This window comes from Aedes albopictus, chromosome 3 (assembly GCF_035046485.1).
Source record: "Aedes albopictus strain Foshan chromosome 3, AalbF5, whole genome shotgun sequence".
NCBI lineage: Eukaryota > Metazoa > Arthropoda > Insecta > Diptera > Culicidae > Aedes > Aedes albopictus.
In genome coordinates, this window is record NC_085138.1 from 219,110,021 (window position 1) to 219,129,156 (window position 19,136).

Sequence of the window (19,136 nt, forward strand, 5' to 3'; positions counted from 1 at the left end):
ATGAATTTGTATATTGTGAGGCAAGTACAATGATACGCTATGCCCAGGGAGTCGAGAAAATTTTCCCGACCGGAACGGGAATCGAACCCGCCGTCTCCGGATTGGCGATCCATAGCCTTAACCAATAGGCTAACTGGAGACCCCTCGGAGTTACGGAAGGTTAATTCTCCACTGAAAAGTTAACCGTACTGTGGCCAGCAAAAAAACACCCGTAGAATGCCGGCAGGGTACCCGGGTATCCACGAAATTGAAATAATCATATCTCAGTTGATTGAATTAACTTAATTCTCCATCGATTTTAACAAATTTCTGCTTATTCAACTCAAAAACTCATTATCTATCAGGAGAGTATTCAGTTGGACCAGTCCGATTCGGATTTCCGGGCACATATTTTTATGCAATAGAATGCACGGCATTTTAGGTGAGCCAGCAGCAATATGGACATCAATAATCGTAAACCTGCCCCAGCAGAGACACTTAGGTACAGGATTCCTGTCAGACCATTGCTGTCAAAAAACACTCTTAGATATCCTAACTCCCATAATTTGGATAGGGGTGATGCACAAATTATGTCATACAAAAATCAACCTTTTTCAACACCCCCTCCCTCCCCACTATGTCATTATTTTTGTATGGGACCCCAATATTTTTTGTATGTGTCGTCACTTCCTGCAAAACCCCCCCTCCCCTTTTAAAGCGCGACGTAATTTGTTCACGGCCCCATATCAGTATGGTATAAGGACATGTTCCCGAAAATTCGGATTTTGCAAAACCTACGGTGACTGAACCGGTCCAAGCATATAATATCCCGATAGATGAAGGTTTCTGAATTGTCGCTTGTTTTCGAAAATGATGAATTTGGGAGCGTAATAAATGAAACTAAAACTTCAAAAAAATGTTTTTTTACAGATGCCAAAACATGATATTCGCCGAAGATGATCAGTTTCTGGACGATCTCAGCAACATTGTAGACTACCTCTTCAACCTAACGAAACAGAAGAGCTTCTATGGTACCGAATTGATAATGCGCAAACTTGTTCTTATCAAAGTAGTTATGTTCATGTACAATGATGACGAAAATTCCCCGAGCGGGTGCTTCCTCTGTGATATTGACCCGAACAAACATGACTACGATTATCTTGAAGCAGCAATGAATCTGATCCTGTTGATCCAGGACTTCCAGGAGTTGTCGTCGAATGCTGAACTATACGAATTGGACAGAATGGAGATCTTCTACATTCGCCATCTAAGCAACTGCAAACGAACAAAGATCAAAGCGCTGCAGAACGAGTTTGCCAAGTCCCCGACGTTTCACCACTTTCTAAAACAGATCATAGAGCGAAACGTACACTATAACTGCACGGTGAAAGCATACACGATTCTAAGTTATAGTATCATCGGCGTACAAAGTCTGGTGACGTCCAGCAGCAGTCGTGAAAATGTAAAAACCCTGTTTGATGGCGCGATTCGCAAACCAGATCAACTTAGAGCTAGCATTTTTAAATGTATCAAATGTATATATAGTGCTGAAATGAAGAATCCAGAGAGTACCCTAGACGTGAACATACTTCCAACGATGGCTTCAGCCATACAGTGCCACAGTATCAGGTAAAATTGTGTCTTATTATACCGCATTTAGTTCACCACTGGACAGCGCACTCAGTCTTCATAAGTGCGAAAACGTAAATAAAAGAGCGCTATTGCATCAAATTTAGTTGATGTCTTCGGCGCACTATTTCTTCGATCTATGCTGAATTAGTGCTTTAAAGACACCGAGTTGATTTGATGCAATCGCGCACCTTTAATTCCGTTTTCGCACTCGTGAAAACGAGTGCGATAGTCCAGTGGTGAACTAAATGCGCTATGTTTATTTGCTTTGCTCAACTACCTACTGGTTTCGTTTTTTTATTTTGAATTCTTAGTAGAGATCAACACCAATGTTCTAAATTTCACAGGTTAGGCACATCGGACAAAGTGGTGTTTGTGATATGATAATTTTGAAGTAGTAGTCGTGTAATGTCAACTTCGGCAAGCCGAAATCGCACGAAGTTGCCGAAGGTGACGTCACGTTACAGATGCTGCGAACTAGAAATCCTCTACATCCTCTTTCAAAATTTTTAGTTAAAAAATAAATAATAATAATAATAATAGAAATCCTCTACATAGAGATGAGCGGAAGTTACATACGTCGATTCGGCAACGCTGTTTGTTTTGTTTACAACAGCTGCCAACACTTGCTACAAAGCTAGATGTTCAAACTTTGTGCGTGACTTCGTTGTGGTTCAAGTTGTTTTGTTTACATTTTCTAACTATGGTAGATTTTTTTTCCATAATTTTGTTGAAATAGCGGAGTAATCGAAGAAATCTGAAATTTATTGCAAAAGTGTTACGCTAATCATATCGGCAGAAGTGAAGCAAGAAGCAGCAATGGAAGTTTTTTCGACAAGTTCAGCAACAAAAGTGTCGTCATAAGCATGAGCTTTTGAAAGCAGAATTAATAAATTTTTATCTTTTTCTACACATACATATGCCGCCAATATCTCGATATTAAAAATAAATATTTCTGGAGCTCGATTTGAATAGGTCGTATGTACATTTTTCGATATAAAATTCGATCAGTTTATTTAAGTTATTGTAGCAATATGGAAGATATTTTGGAGACTTTTAATGATGGAACGGAAAGCCTGTTTTGTGATGATTCTGCTGTATGTATCAACATTGTTCAATTTCAACGGTTTTTGATATAATAAGCGAATCCAACTGATCGAATTTTTAATCGACAAAAGCACATACGACCTTTTCAAATCGAGCTCCAGATTTTTTATTTATTTAGTTCCGATTGCAATACCGTTCAAACAACGCCTTCCTACGAACGATAAGCATGTTCATTTTTCTCACACTTTGACAGTTCTCTCTGCACGATTGGCTCACAATGGCCGCCTCCGCGGATCTCTATAATGTAGGATTACTACTGCGAACAAATTTTCTGGTGAACGTGACGTCGCGATCAGCTGATCGGTTTGTTTACATATTTTTGGCGGCAAACATATAGAACACCTCACAGCGATAATTTCACCTTTTTCGCTCTTTCAGAGAGTTTCAAAACAACAGGACCAGTACCTGTCAAATTTGACAGGTGTTGGTCCTGTTGTTTTCTAATGGGTGCCTCTTTTACGAAACATCAAACGTCAAGCGTTTAGCCGAGATTTCAGTAAATGAACTTTAACCGTGACTCGCACAACCGATCTCGGCATTAGAGGCTCTATGAAAAAAGTGATTTTGAAATTTGGTTCATTCAAGGGCGCTCCCCTTCTGCGCTACATACTTTACCCTCGAGTGATCGCGTTGTTGTATTTTGTAGGTAGAACATGTTGAAAAATCACGCTTTTTGCCTTTTTGTATTCAGCATTACATACATTAGTGTGGTGTAATCGAGGGAAATTACGTTTGAAATTGGTTACATCACCAGAAAGTACGCACCTGGATATTACAAAATTATTTGCTGCGCGCGCCAATCACAGAAGGTTTCTACACAGACAAACAGACGTAACACTCTGATGATTCCCATCGTACGTCGATTTAACGGTCTATTTAAAAATTTGATAGTTGGCCAACTGGCCATCCTTGGGGCTCGCATCGTTTTTGTTAGAGTTCGACGATTTCCCACTATCACCACCTGGTTGATGGTCGGCCAAACTCAGTCCTTTTAGCATTAGGCGAACATGTTGCCGTAACTATGATGTGAATCGAAAAACGTTCGAAGTGTTACGTCTATTTATCTGTGGTTTAAACAAAATGCCGCGATATTGGAATCTCGGATCAAGTTCACTTGCTGAAATCTCGGCTAAAAGCTTGACGTTTACTGTTTGATGTTAGCAGTACCCATATGTGCTGCTATTAATAAACTTTTTGCTGATATCTCAGAATGGGATTGCCAAGCGCTCGGCTGTGCGAATCTCGGCAAAATAATGGAAATTACCATGCTCCGACATTGTCTGCCAAGGCTTGTTTCCTTTTAATAAAGCTGCTTTGAAATCAACAAACACATAGTGAGTCTGCAAGTTGTACTCCCGGTGTTTGTCTAGAATCATCCACGTGCTGTTCCAGCCGATACGTCATTTTTCGGCCCTCGCAAAAACCAGCCTGATATTCGCCAACTAAGAACTGTTCAAGTGGTCGCGGTCTACTGTACAGGACACGCGACAGTATCTTGCACACCGAATTAACGTTGAACAATTCGTCATTGAAATCATCGTCATCATCAAATATTTGAAAGCAGTTTTTTCGTTCAAAACAAAAGTTTTTGCTATGAAAATATATTCACTGTACTCCACATGAGGAACAGAATGCAGTGAATATATTTTCATGGTCCTTGTTTTGGTTTACAGCGAGAAAACTGCTTTTTATTTCCCGAAAAATGATGACGGATGCTTGAGCCTTAAGGATATAGTAATCCCTTTGTAATTATAACGCATGTCCCTTCTCGTAGCTTGGGCATATGAGCGATCAGCTGAGGGAATACATTATCATTGATAATGAATCAAATGCTTTGGCTATTTTCTTACACTCCGCATCGACCAATGTGGCGCTAGATTCTATGCGCGAAAAATCTCTAAAAGTAAATAACAAAAAAATTGTATGGCGAATAGCATCTTAAGACGTATTTCTCAAAGTGGAACACATTATTCGAAAAAATATTTAGTAGCGGTTGTGTACAGTTATGACCGGTTTGGTGCCTACCAAATATTTTTTCGGTAAAAGCTTTTCATTTCGAGAAATTAGTGTTTAGATGCTTTTCGCCATACAAAATAAAATGATTTTACTCCTGCTGACCAGCATTGAACGCACTCCCTGCGGGCAATCTATTGATGCAGATGCTCGCTTCCGTACATAACAAATTTGATCGCAATGCCGTCCTTCAGCAGCATTATTGTCTTGTACCGACTTTTCGAACCCTCTAAGCAGAATACCCTCTTCGAGTGAGTGTAATCAGTTTCGTACCTTTCAATTCCACCCTAATGGCTTATCCTTTGACAGATACGCGTATTTCGACTACCACTTGTAATCTTCTTCAGTGTCAATTACACTTGAGTGGATAACTGACACTGAGGAAGATTACAAGTGGTAGTCGAAATACGCGAATCTGTCAAAGGATAAGCAATTAGGGCGGAATTGAAAGGTACGAAACTGATTACACTCATTCGAAGCATTATTGTGTTTCAGCTTATTGTGGACCTTCTTAAATACAAATATCTTAGGATCCAATTCAACATTACATTAGAACTTCAAAAGCACAAATCTCAAGAAGTGTATTATTGTATTTTATTATGTTCGTACTCACTTAGCTTTAAATATGAAGATCCAGAGTGCTGGTTAAGTTTATTATGAGACTTGTATACTTAAACTCATCCAGCTTCGGTGGTTCAAGTTGGATCACAACGTTCCAGTCCATTCTTTCCTGTGCTTCAGTTATCACACTCCCTTCGAGTTGCCTGTGATCAATTTTATACCCAGTGGTTGAATGCCAGAACAGACGCTGTTTGAACTGCACCTTCTTGGAGAACAGACGAACGACACCTCCTCAATCTAGCTCAAGTTTAAATGACAACTGTATCGAAGTGCATTATTGCTCTAAGCACAAATCTATTACCTGGCGGTCGTTACAGTTAAGCTTCTTCCATCATCTTCGCATCTCGCTTATTCTCCCCGGTTGTGAACCAAATATTAATTTCTAAAAAATCAAAAACAAATTCAAGGTCGCCATGAACATCGAACATGGCGACCGTGAATTTGTTTTTGGTTCTTAGAAACTAGCAAAATACTGATGTTTAAAATAAGGAGCAACTATTATACCTGTCTTACATTTGTTTTTCTAGTTTATTAATTCAAGGCTCAATCGATGTGTCTAACAATATAATATTGTCTTTTAGATCAACAACGGTGCAAATACTGAAGATAACGGCACGGCGGTTTAGTGAATCCAAATCCCTAGAATATCGTTTGAACTACAGCAAAACCTTGTTGGCCCTGCTGCGGGATGACGATTCCGACATACGAGAAGCCGCAGCTTCCATTGTGACGTACCTTTTCAACCATGCAGAAGAAACTAAGATTCGTAAGTCACTGAAGCGTGGTACTTATAAACGTTCTATTGACGATTCATTTCCCATTGCAGAGCCTACACTTTCGTCTTACGCTCAGAAGCTATTCCTTCGTAGCTTGTCCAAAACAATGCTTGCCAAGAAATTTTCGATTAGTCAGGCCATTGCCATGCTGCTGGTTCTCATGACAAATGAGTTAGATGAAGACGATGAAGAGTGTTCCAGTGAAGAATCCGAGGTAAGCCCCATAATGTGACATAGATAGGGATGAATTGCATTTTCATAACACTTCATTCCAGTTCAAAGTATTCGATAAAAATGAAGTCAACATCTACGGTGAATCTGAGTTGCTGAAGGAATTTTGCATGGTGGAAATACAGACGTTGATCGTCGACCATAATGTACATATCGACACAAACGCTGATAAAATCGTAAAAACAGCAGAAAAATTTTGCGCTGTAAAAAGTGCTTTCAGGAATATCCTGGTTGATGCTCAAAAACCTGCCAAGTTGGTCAACATAACCAATGACCAACTACAAATGTAAATAACAAAACAATATGTAAATAATTATAAGATTATTGGACAAGTGAAACATTGATTTCAAACATGGGAATCATTGTTTACGTAACTGCATTGAATGGTAATAGTAATTGTGTGTAGAAACAAAGTTTCTGACCTTTTTTATTAGATTATAATCAATTTGAAGAATGTGCAATAAACTCCTCCAAATATACGTCTATTATTTCATACATTGATAAAACATATCCAAATGCGTGTTTTGTTATAAACTGTTTCCAACTCAAATCATTAATCGACCTTTCCAAAACTGTCTGAGAACAAGTTCTAGGGGATGGCTTAGGCTTTATAGGAAAAATATTACACTGGTCCACAAAAAAAAAAACAAGGCGAAAAATCCAAAACAAATCTAAAATTTCAAATATCTCATAAACCCATTTTTTATTTTCATATTTTTTTTCTGCAAAAACTTGATGTCAAAACACACGTTTTAATGTAAGGGTGGCGATTGAGAAACAAATGTATGAAAAAGTTTCTGAAGACCTAAAAATTGGGGGGCAGAGATGCAAATGATGAAGATTGCAGCTGAACAGACACAAACCAAAACAAACATACTCGTGAACAACAGGGGCCCGAGAATACTCGCACTTCTTTATTCGTGAGTAAACGAAGCTGGCAAGCACTCGCATGTGATTCGCGAAGCTTCGTGAGTTTTTTGCATTTTGACGAAAAACGCATTTTAGACTGGAAGGGCTGCTTTTCAGGAACAATGAAGCATAAAGCATTAGTTTAAGTTGGATAATCACTGGATTTGCTATTATAACCACAATAAAATGCACTTCCCGCACCTGCACTAGTTCTTCACGAATAAAATTTCATGAGTGTTTCTGTTTTTGTTTTGCTTCTCGCGAAGCAGGCGGGTGCGAATAAACTCACACACTGTTTACTCTCGGAATCGTAAGTAAGCCTTGTGTTGGCTTTACACTCGCAAATTGCTTCATGATGAGAGTAATTCCATCACTGTTCTTAAGTTTATTTTGAATAAAAAATGGGAATTTGAGTCAGCAGGTTCGATGTTGATTGGGTCGTGACAAGGGGATGCCAGGAATGCCCAGATGGTTCGGCACCCCAATCAAATGTTGAAATTTGAAAAGACCCAGCTATGCAGCAAATGCAACGTATTTTATTTTCTTGGAACTTTAAATTAAACTTTTAAACTAAAAAAAAAACGCGAACACATCAAATGCTTCCAGTGAGCACTTCGTTCTTTGAAGGAAGCACGACACTATACGACGAATTAGCATGCAACGCCCAGAGAGCACAGTTGGAAACGTTTCCTGACGAAGCCACACGATCATTTATTATAATTTCATTTTTTTCTTGTTTGATCGCATACACCTGAATATTGAATCAGTTACTGCTATTGTTTATAAACATAAACACTTTACACTTAAAGATTACTAACGAGTGTGTGTTGCCACAGACAAACAGATGTAACACTGACAAAATTCCCATCGGCCACGCTTTTGACAATCATTTTAAACCATCTAAGTTCTGACCTTTACAACCAGAGGCGCGCACATTGTATTTCTTCGCGTTTGACCTTACGCACTAGCGCCTTCTGCTGGTATTGTTGCACAACGCAGTATTTCGTGAAACATGTTCACCAGGCGGTGACAGAGTAAACTGTGCGATGGATTTTAAAGAAAATTGTTCTTGGTGTTACGTCTGTTTGTCTGTGGTGTTGCCCTCGTCATGCAGTGTTCGTGATCGAAAACCGTCCTCTTTCTGCTGGAAAAATGACAATAATACGATGATTTTTCCATTTGTGGAGACCTCATGCTGTGAGTTGGGAAGGGACGTGATCATATGCTCCATTTGAGTAAGTTAAGATGGTAGTCTATTGATTAGTAAAGCAATTTTACATTTCGTTATGTTTATTAAACCTATAAAAGCTCAAAAACAAATAAAATATTTGTCAACGATTTTTCATTTGCTCAATGCGATGCCATGTAGTCTACAACGACGGGTAAAAATCAAATATTCCGTAAAACTAACCTAACGAATTAAATATCTCATGAAGCTTGGCATTACTACTTTTATTTATTCATACTTGTGGTCGTTTAACCGTTATGCGACCAACAAACTTCTTGCTTTTTTTCTACACCGTGCTTTTTAAATGGGCGTTGGGTACCCGGGTACCCTGTCGGCCACATAAGGGTTAAACATGAGTCCATCACTTGTAACTTTTTGAGAGTCTTTGAACAAAGCGTATTTTCATTCTAAAAAGAATGCACTGCCAATGAGCATCTGGGATACTCAGCAATTATATAAAAAAATAGTTTCATATTGTTTGTTTTTCAATCACAAGTAAGAAAAAAAAAACAAAACACTGGAGTTATAGAACTACTATTATCTATACTATGTAATCAGTTTTACTCACAAGTAGATCATATTCAATTCCGTGTCACTAGAAAATCAAACGATCGAACACAGTGTATCTGCAACGTCTTCATGATATATTAAATTAGGTGTAAAGCTATTCACAAACATTTTATTCGTAAAACATTGAAATTGCAACATATTAACACAACCCAACCAAATTAACAATCGATAGTAAAACAAACAGGCATGTTGAACATCTTGCTTAATCTACAGATGAAATTTTGTATTTAGTATGGTATTTTGAATATGATTCTAGAGCTTAATAGCATTTCTCGCCAGCTATCAGGAAAAATATATACTTTTAACATTGTTTATATTTAACAAACTATTTTGAGCTAATATTTCTGGTTTAGCCTACATACAACTTTGATCGTTTTGTTATGTGATGATGAAAAGAGGAAAGTTACTGCTTGATTAAGTTATCTCGACGATTTATGTTTGACTTATCTTAAACGGTGCAAGATGCTTGTCTATGCTCAGAACAGATTAAATTTGCCGTTAGAGTTGTTTTTGACTCGTATTAGCTTCATTCATGTGATGCCTATCGAAAGATCCTCGCTGAAGATGTTCATCTCTGCCGCTGAAATAAAAGATTTCATATTAGTCACCGTGAAAAGGTCATTATGTTAGGAACCACTACTGCATTCAATCTACTGATTTTTGAAGGTTGTCGATCATGTTACGAATCCACCGCAGCGAGAAGAGGCAGTACAAAGAGAATATAATAAGTGATGACAGAAGCTGAAAAAGCATGAATCGGGAGGATATGTGGGGATTTACGCTACTAAAAGGCGCTCACTCCCCCCATTGTGCACCGGAAAGCAAATTTTCTTACAGACAATGAAATGGTGGCAAACGGGTGCAAGAAGACAAACAGACATGGTACTCAAAACTTCTTCTTCTTCCTTATTACTCCTCCTTCTTCTTCCACTTCGTCTACTTAACTGAGAGCTTCCTCTGCCAATGACCATTTTGCATGTGTATATCGTGTGGCAGGTACGGCGATAGTCTATGCCCAAAGGAAGTCAATGAAATTTCCTTTTCGAAAAGTTCCTGGACCGACCGGGAATCGAAACCGTCACCCACCACGTCACATGTGAATGCCCACGCCTTTACAGCAGTGGCTATCGGGGCTCTCAACCTCAGGGACCCCAGAACATTTCCCTCAAAATTCCATCGTTGACACTATTTCCATCTGATGACCATATTTTACCTAAGTATTTGAATATTTTCCATACTACTATTCATTATATAAATACTATTTTAAGTCAAAATACGTTCCATACTAAATGCATAGAAAATTTTTCGCCGATAAAATATTTTCTTGGTTTCCATCTAGGTATCTATGAACAAATACTGATCATTACCGAAGTGAAATCCGAGGTACATGAAAGTTCAATAATAATCGTGATATTGACACCGTGCGATTCTGCTTGTGAGGCAACTAAGGAGATTCGAAAAGATGCTATCATTTGAAAGCATGGTTGATGGAATTTTTATTTGTGTTACGGCTGCTGGCATTTCGTCTTCATCCGATTTTTTTGAAGTCACCCTCAATCGATCATAAATTGGTACTAGTTTATTATACTCAAGTGGCCATGTAATATCCGGAATCATTCCGGAGTTTTTTTCCGGATTGTACTGTGGTCATGAAGTGTGGGACGGGTAAAAGTCATGAAGTGTGGGACGGGTAAAAGTGATTATTTTGTGTGTTATTGTGTTTGAGAGGCCCACGCGGAACATGTTCCAGGTGTTCCGGAGCGGCCATATCAGTTGATACATACTTCAGTCAATTTTCCATGCCCCATTCTCTCGAAATCATACACACTTAAATTTGATTCTTGAGCTCGGCAAAAAATTTTGCTGATCTAGAACGGCAACGTACGATTATGCCGGTATTTCGGCAATCAAAACAGCTTTACTGAGATTTACCAAACAAATTTGCCGAGATATCAGCAAACCATCTTCAAGTTGCAAAGTTTGACAGAACTATTTGCTGAGAAAATCAGTAAACAAAGAAAATGCTGAAATCAGTAATGTTCTTTACCGAGATCTCGGCATTTATTTCATGCATTGCCGAATTTCAGTAATAAATAGAGCTGTCAATTTCGATTGCACCATTGGAACCAAATTCTGCAGAACTTGAAGTGGCAGAATCAAATATGTCTTCGCCAAGATTTTCACTTAGTTTATTTGCGGAAATATACGGCTGCCTTTACCAACCAGTTAAAGGAAACGGGAAATTGTAAGAAAGGAAGAAATAGTTTATACGTAAGTAGATGAATGTTTTAATCTGATTTTTTTTATTGCAGAACGAAAGAAGTTGTTTTGAGAGACCTGGTGCACGTACCCGAGCAAAGTCTAACAACAAAATGATAGCAAATCGAAAACATTGATATCATATTTTGATATCATATTATCTTGATTAATTTCGATTTCAAATTTTGATATCATTTTGCTGTCATTCAAAATTATTATAAATATTGAAGTTTTTAAGTCATTTCAAAACTCTAGGCGACCTTGCATAAACCATCTAGTGATATACCATCAGTGCAATTAACGTATTGCATTTAGGTTTCCATATTATTGGAAAAAAACTCTACATTTAACGATTTATCCATTTTTTCACAGTGATAGCAAAAGCAGTAATCAATTTGCCATCACTGATAGCAGGAATTGTTTTCAACTTGCTCTCACAGGAACATTTTTCTGCTTTCATTTTTGATGTTTTAACCGTTAAAACGACCAAAACGACATTAACCTGAGTAATCATAATTTGCAATATCACAACATCAAAATTTGTTTTCGATTTGCTGTCAGACTTTGCTCGGGTAGTGATACCTTTGGACAATGATGACGAATTCCGGTGTGGTACAGTGGCAATAAAACAATAAATTTCACAATTTATGCCTTAGTCAAGCAATAAATATGATGAAAACTTTTGATTTTCTCACTTTTTCATTTAATCTAATATTGTTCATGTTCTTTTTCTTCTTTTTCTAAACGCAATCAAAACAAATAAAAAATGCCGAGATTCAGTAATTTGGATTACTGAGAATCTCGACAAAAAAGTGAGAGCTACCAGTTTTGCGATCGCCGAGATCCCGGTAAATTCATATTTTGCTGAGATGATTGCCGAGCACTCGGCGGTTCCAATCTCGGCAAATTATTTGCCGAGATTCGGCGAAAAAATCTTAGTGTATAAAGCTCACGTCGCACGGCATGTTTTGTTTGCAAATCAGAAATATCTCCGATGGCATCCCCGTGGAACCTATGCTAGATGTTCCGGGGTGGCCATATTAGTTGATACAGACTTCAGTCTATCGTTTCTGACTTAGTCATTCGAAATCATGGAGATTGATATGTAGCACGGCATGTTTAGGTTGAAACCCAGAAGTGTCCCCAATGAAGCCCCGCGGAACCTGTCACGGGGATCCGGATGGGTCAACCTGCTCAAATCTGGTTATCCACGCAAAAAATTTTAAGCTATTCAAAGCAACAAAGTTAAGGGCCCATATAGCCGAGGCGGTAAACGCACGGGTATTCAGCATGACCATGCTGAGGGTGACGGGTTCGATTCCCGGTCGGTCCAGGATCTTTTCGTAAAGGAAATTTCCTTGACTTCCTTGGGCATAGAGTATCTTCGTGCCTGCCACACGATATACACATGCAAAATGGTCATTGGCAGAGGAAGCTCTCAGTTAAAAACTGTGGAAGTGCTCATTGAACACTAAGCTGAGAAGCAGGCTTTGTCCCAGTGAGAACGTTACGCCAACAAGAGGAGAGGAAAGCAACAAAGTTGTTTTTTGCAATAAAATATGAATCTTTATTAAGCTAATAATAATATTTATTGAAATGGCCCTGCTTTGTTTTTAAAATAAAACCAAATTTTGTTGAAAATGACATAAGGAAAACAAATCTACCATTTTGGAAAGGACGCGTAATTGTAATTTTTGCATCAACCAATACTTCAATGAGATTCAGCAGTTTTATTTTAAATCTCCTTATTTGTCAAATTTACTGAAAATTTGATCTACAATTGAGCTGTTTTTCGGTAAGTTGAGCCATTCAATATGCTCAATGTTTTTAATCTGTTTTTGTTCTTCCAGTGAACAATAAGCATATTAAAATACGTTCATGCATACGGAATAGAGTATTGAAAGCTATTAGTTTAGGACACATTCTACGGGCCCCGTATCATCAATACCAATTTTTCAAAGTTGTGTTATGGCATATTTGACATTTTTATCACATTCTACATTACTTTTGCCATCCAAAAATGTATTCGACATGATATTATTATGACAATAAATATAAATTGAACGACGATTAAGATTAACATTAAAATCGTGATTTTAAGTCATTTAGGCACACTTTTCATCCAAACTGTCGTATTTTAAACACCAACACATTGATTTTTCAAAAGTCTTCCATCATTTATAGACAAATGTATGTGGATTTTTAAGCATAAAAAGATTTTTAATCGGAAGACATTACAACTCTGAAATATGGCTGATCATAGTATGGGTTTTTATTGCGTTGTAACGTCACGAAAAATCAACATTTTTAAATTTTATTCTAAAACGGAAAACGTTACAAATTTGAAATTTTGTATGCTCTTTGTACTCGAAAAGATCTTCCAAATGAGACTAAAAGAAAGAAAATCGGTTCACGGAAGCCTGAGTTTCACCTGGTTGAAGTTTGCGTTGTAACGTCACGAAAAAAAAGTTCTGTGGAAAAGACCAAATCTTTGTAGCTTGGACGGCTTCTGAATTGGACAAACGTAGTTCTATATTCAAAACAGTTTCGTTCTCGTTGTGTATGAGCTCTTTTTCAAGATATCGTTTATAAATTGCGTACCATTGCCCGTTTATAAACAACGCAGACTTTTGAAGGACGAGGGAGATGGTGTTTGGCCAAAATCTACGATGTAATTGTACTGTGATATTGTAATTTTTTTTAATCGTAAACAAATACCACTCAAACCGAAAATTTCTGTGATATCAGTAGCCAACAGACGAAACACTGACGAAATTACAAAGTTATTGAGTTGGTCATAGACTTACACTTGATGGATAGTTGGATTTAAAGATCCAGCGCTCCATATTTGTGTAGAGCTAACCAATCAAGACCATATTTGTAGAAATTACAGATAACAAGATGAGGAACTATCAGTCAAAATTTGAGCATTTTTGATATATTTTATAAACAGTTACGGCTTGTTGAATGTGTTTTGGGTAATTAATAAAATTGGCATGCTTTTGAAAATTTGCAACTACCACCACTGTGTGGCAGAAATTAATACCATACGGCTATTAAACTGAAAGTCCTTGATCTACCAAACAACTTTAATGAAGCAACCATCTTTCCAATTAATCACGATCCTGAGATAAGTAAAACTAAAAATGTGTATGCTCTCTAGCGCCTCCTAGTGGAAGGATTTGAAATTATACGGCCCATCAATTGAAAGTTCTTGGCCAGCCAAACAATTTTGTCGAGGACACCAACTGTCTAAATAGTTAGGATCTTGAAATATATGGAATGGATATTACATCAGTGTTACATCTATTCTTGATATAACAAGAATCACCGACAAACAGACGTAACAACTACGAAATTGAAACTCATATATCTCAGGACTCTAATTATTTAGACTTTAGACTTTTAGAATGTTGATGTCTTTGGAAAAGTTGTTTATCTTGTCAAGAATTTTCAGTTTAAAAGCCGTTTGGTTCAAGTTTCTAGCTGACTAGTGGTAGTTGAAATTTTGAAAAATCATGCACTTTATATTTAGGGTAAGTGTACCAGTTATCGCCATAGCAATTCCCTATTTGGCCTTAGTGTTAATTTTAACTTTTTATAAAGTGCCCAAAAATTTTGCCAAAAAATAGTTTCTCAATTAGTCAAAATTTTGTTTGTTGAAAACTTTTTGAGAAATTCTAATCGTTTGTAAACTAATGTAAACTTTTAATTAGCGTCGCCCGGTGTGTCAGAATCCCACATCCAATAGTGAATCAGCTGTAAGTTTTTGACTTATCAAACAAATTTGCCAAAGACACTTACTCTCCAAGTAATTATGACTCTGACATAAACAGGATGTGTTTTTTTTTGTCAGAATTAGGTCTATTCTCACTGGAATCACAGAAATTGATGCTGTTACCACCGGTCATGAAAGGGTCAACGAGCGACCGTCGTTGTCGTCGTCGTCGAAGAAGCGGTGAACGTGCTCCGTTTTGTTGTCGTCTACACGACAGCATAAATGTGAATAACAGCGATCGTGAGAAAAAGCAACGATTATTATTGTTCATTGCAGTAGGCACTTTGAGAAGATGGTGTTTATCTCCATTGCCATGGAAAGTGGAAGTGAATTGTTTTTCTGTGTTAACCGAAGTGTTAACTAGTTTATTTGCCTATTGTATGTTTCTTTTATTGTTAAATAACGTGATGTTTATTTCTGTAATATTGTGAAATTGTAGATTTGCCATCGTCTAGTAGTCGTCCCGCACAGTAGGTGTGTTGATCCACTACTGTTGCTCATTGTAAGAAGTGAATCGCGTTTAACTGAATGTTGTTTAGTAACTTGTAAATCACCCAATTAGGTCGTTTTGTAATTCCGGAGATAACTGTTTGTATGTTTGTAGCCGAAAGGGAAAACTAGATTGTAAGTAGTATATGAATATTTGTTTAGTCATAGTTTATTAATGTAAATATATTTTTAGTTGAGTTTGTGACCAACATACTTCGAGATCGTTTTCCTTCGCACCCGGAGGGCGCGAACAGATGCCCCTAAGTGGTTTGCAGATCCTCAGGTATGTCTTTGGTTCAATAACTGCTCGCACATCTTAAAGCGTTTTTAATTGAATCAATGTCATTGCATAAATTATTGAAAAAATGTTTAATTCGACGACATAATTAGTTTTATGCTGGAAAATCTAAATATCTGGCGGTGCGAAGTAATGAATATCAACAGTTTAGTCTTTGGGACAAAATTAGATGAATATGGGTCGTACTAGGCCGAAGATGGGTACCATTAACCTTCATGAAGGAGTTTTCATACTGCTGATAGCAATAACTTGGCGCTCCGAGCCATTTATCAAAAAACGGATTTTCTATAGAATAAAGTTGCGCTTGGAGCAGTGAAAATAATGCAATAATGTATTTACAAATTCGGGCAGTTTTGGCTGATTATTCTGATTCTAAAATGATGCGCATTTTCGTGACGTTACAACGCGAGCAGAACCCTGTTTGAAACTGAACGGGCGTTGTAACGTCACGAAATGTAAAAATCCAAAAACGAATCCGAAATGTATCCAGCTTTCCACGCTCGCCATAATGGCGGATGCCATAAAAAGTTTGACAAGAACTGTGCCCAAAACACTGAACTGAGAATAGAAAAAAATATTCTCAGCAAGCTTTGGTTTCTAATAATAACCGTTTTGTTGTTTGCTGTCAAGGCTGGGTTTTTCACTTTTTCTTCCAAATTGCGTTATTTCAGGTTATTAGGTACTAATAAATTTAATTCTTATTTTAGGAAATGCCGCATGAGACAAGTTATTCGCATGTATTATTTATGCTTGAACGAGAAACGGAAACGCTACTTGGTATTCACGGATGGAATTGTGTCTTGTGGCCCTCTTGGTGCTAATCGGTCTCGGCAAAAATCGGTTGGTCATCAAACACTGCCTCTTACTTTCCTGCTCCCGGCCTCGAAACCTCAATGCAAGTTCACATTGGTTTTATACCAACATTCAACCAATTTTCCAAATAACCACCATTGTATTTTAAATAAATTAACAGAATTTTTTAAGACATGAATCAAGAGGTTGATGCCTCGGGAAAGAATTTCGAGACGAAGAAGTAGTTTTTCTGCTAACTGTTGGTAAAGAGTTTTATTCATTTATTTGCTTTTCTTTAATATGTCCTAACGTCCATGGAACCTCCCTAAGGACACCATCTATTTTTGTACGTTTTTATTGCTCTCTGCAAAGTAACGTCGTGAACCGTCTAGTTAGATAGCATAGGAATTGACACGTGGATAGGTGGTTCTGAGTCGACGACGTTTTGAGAACCAATAACAAACTGATTTACTACACGAACTTGTGTAAATTTTTGGAATAGGTACATTGCGGACCTCAGTGGAGCAGCTAGGTCTTGTTATCTTATGCAGGCAGTAGCATTGGTCTTGTGTCACCGGGTCTTGTATTTGATAGGTCGAGCACGCATCAGGAATAGTCACACGCAATCACTTCCGAAATGTAGCGGACTGTTAGGGAACCTGATAGAACTGGGGTTCATACAAATAGCAAGTGTTTATTGGTATAGGTTTGCATTTCCAGTGAGGTTTTTTCGGATCACAGAGCCAAGGAGTGGACACGATGTAGTTGAAAATGGACGCAGTGCGATGACGGGAACTATGAAAAAGTGAAGATGTTGAACGGTTGAACATGGGCGGATTGATCTCAAGTTCGAGAGAATTCTGCATGTAGCGAGTCCGTTTTGCTTTCAAGAATTATAAATGGCATATGCAAATAACTTGTCTCATGCAGCATTTCCTAAAATAAGAATTAAAATTGTTAGAAATAAACTTAAATAACGCAATTTGGAGGCACTTTTTGAAAAACCCATCCTTGACAGCAAACAACACAACGGTTATTTCTAGAAACCAAAGCTTGCTGAGAATATTTTTTTTCTATTTTCAGTTCAGTGTTTTGGGCACAGTTCTTGTCAAACTTTTTATGGCATCCGCCATTATGGCGAGCGTGGAAAGCTGGATATGTTTTATTTCACTGTATTGAAGAACAAACCAATAAACTTCAATAGTGGGAGAAATTTTCAGTTTAAAATAAAAAACCGAGCAAATTTTTCAAGATGTTGGTTACGTGGTAGAAGGGGCCAAATTCTAGCGCGTTGTAACGTCACGCTACAAATACGCATTTTAAACAAGTTTTTCTAATGAAAACTTTATGTTAAACAGGTTAAACATATCGGAAGTTTTATAAGGAATCTGAATTTGACAAGTGGAAATGACAGTGGAAAATCTGACTACGAATACGTAGAAACGTTGTAACGTCACGGTAGAATGTGTCTTATCTCGATGGCGTGATTTTAAATAGCTGGCGGTGTAAAATAATGGATCTCAGCGCGCTAGTCTTTGGAACAAAACTAGAAGAATATGGGTGATACTAAAGCTGAAGATGGGTGCCGGTGTCAATAACCTTCATGAAGGAGTATTCATACTACTGATAGCAATAACTTGACCCTCCGAGACATTTATCAAAAAACGGATTTTCAATAGAATAAAGTCCCCCTTGAAGCAGTGAAGATAATGCAATGATGTATTCACAAATTCTGGTAAAATTGACTGATTATTCTGATTCTAACATGATGTGCATTTTCGTGACGTTACAACGCGAGCAGAACCCTGTTTGAAACTGAACGGGCGTTGTAACGTCACGAAATGTAAAAGTCGATTATTGAAAAACAAATCCGAAATTTAAATGTCTTATTCCATTGAATTGAAGAACAAACCAATTAATTTCAATGGTAGAAAAAAAATCCGAATATCATAAAAATCCGAGCAGATTTTTTAAGATGTTGGCAGCGCGTTAGAGAGGGTCGGATTCTAGCGCGTTGTAACGTCACGCTACAAATGCGCATTTTGAACACGTTTTTCTAATGTAAACTAAATGTTCAACAGGTTAAATATATCAGAAATTTTACAAGGAATCCGAATATGAAAAAATATTTTAAGGTTTACGCTCGTTTTCATGAGTTATAGTGGAAAACCTGACTACGAATGCGTCAAAACGTTGTAACGTCACGGTAGAATGTGTCTTAGGTAATTTTGAGCTTTATATTTATTTTTTTTTATTTATTTATTATATTTATTTATTTTTGCCAATAAAAAGATAGATTTTCTTCCAGGGCCTGCTAAAAGAGGTGAATTCTAAACACGACAGATACATCGCTCACACTCAGATTTGATTACCGAACTCGGTAAAATTTTACTGGGTTTATGATCAGCAGAGAAAACTCAGTAATTTTTGTTGCTACCGAAAACTCAGTAATGCGAA

The 19,136-nt window shown here is 37.4% G+C and overlaps 2 protein-coding genes across 10 annotated transcripts in view; one reads left to right on the plus strand and one right to left on the minus strand.

The window, feature by feature from the left end:
- Positions 1-6,835, plus strand: part of LOC109406716 (tRNA (32-2'-O)-methyltransferase regulator THADA) — a 45,587-nt gene extending 38,752 nt beyond the window's left edge. The window contains exons 11-14 of the mRNA XM_029877154.2: positions 910-1,608; positions 5,931-6,115; positions 6,176-6,339; positions 6,401-6,835. Of these exons, the coding sequence (XP_029733014.2) occupies positions 910-1,608; positions 5,931-6,115; positions 6,176-6,339; positions 6,401-6,646 (1,294 nt within the window). The 3' untranslated portion in view covers positions 6,647-6,835. The remainder of the gene's footprint in view (positions 1-909; positions 1,609-5,930; positions 6,116-6,175; positions 6,340-6,400) is intronic.
- Positions 6,836-8,654: 1,819 nt separating this feature from the next.
- Positions 8,655-19,136, minus strand: part of LOC109406739 (uncharacterized) — a 40,507-nt gene continuing 30,025 nt past the window's right edge. For all 9 annotated transcript variants that reach the window (XM_029877190.2, XM_062858929.1, XM_029877187.2 and 6 more), the window contains one exon: positions 8,655-9,643. In XM_029877190.2, coding sequence (XP_029733050.2) covers positions 9,562-9,643 — 82 coding nt within the window. In that variant the 3' untranslated portion in view covers positions 8,655-9,561. The remainder of the gene's footprint in view (positions 9,644-19,136) is intronic.